Consider the following 5477-nt stretch of genomic DNA (forward strand, 5'->3'; position numbering starts at 1 on the left):
AGGGAGCTGCCTACTCGGAGGCGGCCGGGCGGGTCAGGCCTTTCCGAAATTCCCTCCCCCGTCACCCCCCGGACAATGGTATGGCCCACTGCCGGCCAATGCGACGCGGCATGTCCCCATTCCCTGCCTCTGATTGGCTTCTCTATCGAGGGCTTCGGCTCTCTCTGTCTGGCTCGTCGACATCGCCGATTTCCGCCTCGGTCCGTTGCCTGATTGGCTGTTCTCTCGGCGAGCAGCTAGAGCTGCCTACACGGGGGGCGGCGCAAAGATGGCGGCCTGCGGCAGCAGCAGCACCGGTACCGGTACCGGTACCGGCGGCGCGCTGGGCGATGCCTGCAAGCACCACGCGCAGCTGGGGGTCTGCGAGTCGCGCGCCAAGTACCGGGAGGGGCGGAGGCCGCGCGCTGTGAAGGTGGGACCGGCCCGGGCCTTCCGCGGCCCGGGCCCGCGTTAGGGCCGCATCTGCTGTGAGGGCGGGCGGGCGCTGCTGGCGGGGCCGGTGCTGAAGCGGGACCCGAGCGCCGCGTCCTCCGGGCTGGCGGGCGGCGGTGGAACGGGCTGGAGCCGCCCGGCCCGTGGCCGGGGCTGTTGGCGGCGGCTTCTCGGGGGCGGGGGGCTCAGCAGCCCAGCTCCCGGCGCTCCGCCAGCTGCAGCGGCGTCGTCGCCCGGTCTCCGCTGTTGGTGCTTGTTCCCGTTCTGGCTGTTTCCCGGTTCTTCCTCTCTCCTTGCTGCTGAGGCGCATCGGGGCGTGGGTTCCGGAGGCTGCAACGCCGGAAGGAACAGCAGGAGTTGGATGCGGTAGACCCAGTAACTTCCGTGTTGTATTTCTAAATTAATCACGTAGAAGTGCGTGTAGTACAGGTAGGCTGGTTCTGTGCGAAACGTAAATCCAAAGATTAAGAGCAGTGCTAGGAGACTTGCAGAGCTGCGTGTGCCGTTATTAGCCAACACACAGCTGGGCAGTGGTGCTGAACTGCGCAGGACTCACGTCCCCAAGGTTGCCTTTGTACTTATGCTCTGGTGTCCAGCAGTTCCTGGGGAGGTGAGGGGAGGGCCACGCATCGTGGGCCTTGCCCATTGCGTAGCAGGAACCTCTCATTACAGCAGCAGAAGTGCGGGATTTGGTTTTTGTGTGTGCATTTAACTTAGTGGGCTGAAATGGCACCTTCTAGGGCTGACTTGAGAAAGACAGCAGGTAGGAGCGCGCTGCTATCACAAGAACAATTTATGGGACCTCTTTGCAGAGTGTACCTTTTATGATGGCAGTTTGACAGCTGTTTTCCTGAGTGGTTCTCTTTGTCCTGTATTTGCTGGGTTTTTTTTTTTTTTTTTTTTGAGAAAGCTGCAGTCTAGATGTTTTTTCTTTAACAAAATCAGAATGAATTTCCTTTCATCTTATGGTTTAGCTACCTGTTGTATGTGGTGAGCTGTCACAGAACTTTCCTTAAGAGTCTGTGCTACACATCAGTCATTACACAAAGCAGAGGAAAAAAAAAAAAAGTTGTTTGGCTTTTAACAAGCTAAGGGAAGACCTTGCTTCTCTCAGCATCTTACTTGTATCTGTCTGTCTTAAAAACACGTGCTGTTTGATCGCTATCGTGAAGAGGCAGCTTTGCACACACATTATCTTTATTTGCGTGGCCTCTGCCTGTGAACAAGACAGGTCTTGCAGTGTTTGTTTTTTCTTTATTTTGACAGTGCCTTGTATTAACTGGTTACCAGTCAGTCTTGAAAGAAAATTGGCCAGAGAATTAAGAGATTTTATTCAGCAAATGGCAGTACTCTGACCTGGTGGAGAAGAGTCAACTCTAATTTGTGTTCTACTTTCAGTTAGAAGCTTGAGTTCAGTTCCCTGTCAGAGATGAAGAGGTCTCAGATAACTGTGCACTTACTACTCCTGCAAGAGTCCAAAGTCAAAATAGAGTCCAGAGGGATTTTCAACATCCTGAGAGGATTTGAGGAACAACAGAAAACATAGAAAAAACTTCTTACTTTTGCAGTAAAGCAAGAATGTGAACATTTTAGAATACTCTCTTCTTTTTTTTTTTTTTCCAGGTTTATACTATCAACTTGGAATCTCGTTATTTACTAATACAAGGAGTTCCTGCGTTAGGTGTTATGAAGGAATTAGTTGAACAATTTGCATTATATGGTGCCATTGAAGAGTATCATGCTTTAGATGAATATCCAGCAGAGCAGTTTACTGAAGTTTATCTTATAAAATTCCAGAAACTGCAATGTGCAAGGTATTGGACAGGGCAATATCTGCCTCTTCCTGTCTTAATCTGTGACACCTTCTTTATTTCAATCTGTTAAGATTCTAGAGAGTTGAAGTAAAAGCCTCAGTTTTGCCAATACAATTTAATTCCCTTCAGGGTGGCCAAGAAAAAAATGGATGAACGAAGCTTCTTTGGGAGTTTGCTGCATGTGTGCTATGCTCCAGAATTTGAAACAGTCCAAGAAACAAGGGAGAAGTTGCAGGACAGAAGAAAGTATATAGCAAAAGCAACAAATCAAAGAGGTTTGTAGTTAAATTTCCTATAGAATCTTAACATCTCGCGTCAGGGGTGGGTGGAGTTTTGGTTAAAGTGCCCATTAAAGAAAATACTTTTTAACTAGCTGTTTTAAAGATCCATTTCAAGTAGACTTGCAGCAGAATGGAGACATCTTTAAATATTTAGAGGGCTGTATCTTTTTCAAAGCAACTTTTTGGTTTTGGTTAACACTAAAATGCACATGCTTTAATAATGAAGTATTTCCTTCTTTTCAAAATGTTATCAGAAATTTCAAGCACTGCCAGGAAACTTAGGATCATCTTTATAGCCTTGTTTCAGCTTATTAAGGCATGCCCAAAGGGACAGTTTTGTAAGGAAGGTGACTATACCAGAACCTTCAACAAAAAGTGTTTCCAGCCTCCGTATCGGCGCTGGAGGAATGCTAAGAATGGACTGGGTTTACAAAGGCTACTGTGCTGCAGAGTTCCTGGGCAGCACTGAAAGCTGGGCAAGCTGAGAAATAAGGAAATTGCTGAGCACGTGCTTGTCCTTTCTTGTGTTTATGTATTTTGGTATCATTACTCATTGCATGAGGATGTTTAAAGGGAATAAAATAACTGATTTTTTTAACATCAAAACCCCTGTTTTTTTCAATATTGCAAGACAGCCTACCCTTCTTGAATTTTAACTAGAGGTAAAAATCATTGATTTGCAACATTAGAAATATTTTCCTCATGTTCTCAAAACTGCTGCAATACTTCTGCTCAGGCATTCCTCACAAAACAGCAGAGGGACTAGGCTGGAAAACTTCAGTTTGGAAGGTGCCACTTAGGAAAAAAGAATCACAGAAAAGTGGCTGAAAATAAACTATCACTGGTATTGCTTCTGTAATTGTATTAAATGTTTTTTCTTATGTGTTAGAACTAATAATGTCATGAAACAGTGAAGCTACTTTTTGTTTGTTTGTTTGTTTTAAAGATTGCTTTGTGTTAAAGAAAGCAGAGGGGCCTAAAATGACAATCTCAAAGAACTCCGAGCATGACTGTCCATGGAGTGCACCAAGATCATGTGCAGGCAGTCACTGGGATCCATCCTGCTTTACAAGTTCTCAGGGAGTACCCCACAAGGCAGAGTATCCATCTGGGAATCATAATCAGAGCCTGTTGACATTTCCCCAGCATGGTAACAATTGTGCTGAAACTTCTGGGAACTTTGGTCAAAACACATCCATAACTCTAACTGTACATCCGGGAGGACGTACTCCACCAACTCCTTTAATGCAGCAAAGAACGATTCTGATTGATAATGGAGTTGACAGGTTTATGCCTCGTACAACTCATCTGCAAGAACGTAAGAGGAAGAGAGAAGAAGGTACCAAGTTTTCCCTCATTGGAACAAGCGCGGACAACACTGAAGCCATTATTGGTCCACAACTACCAGAAATACCTAAAGTGGATATGGATGACGAGTCACTGAATACTTCAGCTGCATTAATTAGAAATAAACTGAAAGAGGTACAGGTTCTGAAAGTTATGTGTGTATGTTTGAATATTCAAACATACATATTATGTGCTTGTTAGCCATAAAAGTAGAGACCCTAAGATAATTTAATTCAACACTTATTCAGTGTTAGCAGTTTATTTGCCACTTAAAGCTAGCGTTCTTACTATTTAATTGTTCCATAATGCAGGGCCGTTCTACTCCACACCTCCTACACTACACTTCAGAAAGTATAAATGTCAGTGCATGGTCCTAAATGATTTTTAGTAAACTACAGGTTTTTTCCATGTGGGGAGGCATGATAACTTTGGAGGTGGTCTTGCTGACTCCAGTGTGTTACTTGTATCTGGTTTCTGGTTAAAAGGGAGTGAAAAAATAATTAAGTCAGTTCAATGTAATTCTTCTCCAATACTTCTTAGGGCATTAGAAGATGTACAGAACCACACATTCAGTGCTGACAAGTATGTCTTAAGCTATACAAATGTTCATGGGAGATATTAATCAATTAGCAGGCCAAACACTCCTGATATAACTTTCCATTTAAATTAAGAAACAAAAAAGCTCCCTTGACTATGACTGACTAGACAGATGTGAAAGAGTTTATCTCCAGTCAGACTGATAAATAAGCACCTCTTATATTAAATACATTTCTGAAATATGTGTTAAAACACACATTTTTGCTTTGCCTTCCTTTCCTGAAATACTTGACTTTAAAAAGCATACTACTACACCTTACTTTGAAAACACCTCTAGTAGGGAGGGGGGTGATAAGATATGTTACACTCTATCCCTGAGTATCTGAAGTCAGTTTGTGGGGTTAAAATACAAAAAGGGTACTGCCAGCACTTCTGTTTTCTAAGTTTCACCTGTCTTGTGTTTAATCCTGCCTTTGGTGTTATTTTTGTCTCTTTTTCTGCAGGAAAATTCAAGTGTGATTATAGTAATACATCCCTCCCAATACTCAGATATTGGAGATATAGCCTTACCCTAAAACTAGCATAAAAAAATAAGAGGTTATAGTTTACTAAGAGGCTTTTTTTTTTTTTTTCCCCAATTTAGGTAGCAGATTCTGTTTCAAGAACGTCTGTGGAAGAACCAGAGATCAGCTCAGCCAAACCAGTTGTAAAGCAGAGGAGAAGAATATAGAGACTGCTGGCAGTGTCTTCAAACAGTCATTCTTTTAAAGGACATAGTTTTTTTTTTTACACATAAAAAAAAAGTATTTTTAAACTATTTATACTGTATATCTGTCGTAGTTCAGCCCCAATCAGGACCAGACTATGCAGTCTCTTTCTCACACCCCCCACCCTCCGAGAGAACAGGGAGAGATAATATAAGAAAAAATGGTTCAAGGTTTGATATAAGGACGGGGAGAAATCCTTAAAGTTACTGTTAGGGCAAAACAGACTAAACTTGGGGAAAACTATTCATTTATTACTAAAACTAGCAGGAGAATGAGATAGAGAACAAGATAACCTCCCT

General features: G+C 43.5%; 1 protein-coding gene across 1 annotated transcript; it reads left to right on the forward strand.

Annotated features, from left to right (window-relative positions):
* The first annotated feature begins 268 nt into the window (after positions 1-268).
* Positions 269-5230, forward strand: RBM48 (RNA binding motif protein 48). The gene is made up of 5 exons (XM_086741636.1): positions 269-412; positions 2056-2246; positions 2376-2521; positions 3474-4009; positions 5055-5230. The coding sequence occupies exons 1-5, from the start codon at positions 269-271 to the stop codon at positions 5139-5141; spliced, it is 1104 nt and encodes a 367-aa protein (XP_086597762.1). The 3' UTR covers positions 5142-5230.
* Positions 5231-5477: the final 247 nt, after the last annotated feature.

Source organism: Chlamydotis macqueenii, chromosome 2 (assembly GCF_036417535.1).
Source record: "Chlamydotis macqueenii isolate bChlMac1 chromosome 2, bChlMac1.mat, whole genome shotgun sequence".
Lineage (NCBI taxonomy): Eukaryota > Metazoa > Chordata > Aves > Otidiformes > Otididae > Chlamydotis > Chlamydotis macqueenii.

Excerpts from the sequence above, each read along its gene's own strand:
- RBM48 (XM_086741636.1), top strand. The coding sequence starts at position 269 with ATGGCGGCCTGCGGCAGCAGCAGCACCGGTACCGGTACCGGTACCGGC. Across the intron at positions 2,247-2,375 it reads CAGAAACTGCAATGTGCAAG|GGTGGCCAAGAAAAAAATGG; the intron begins GTATTGGACAGG and ends AATTCCCTTCAG. Across the intron at positions 2,522-3,473 it reads AAAAGCAACAAATCAAAGAG|ATTGCTTTGTGTTAAAGAAA; the intron begins GTTTGTAGTTAA and ends TTTGTTTTAAAG.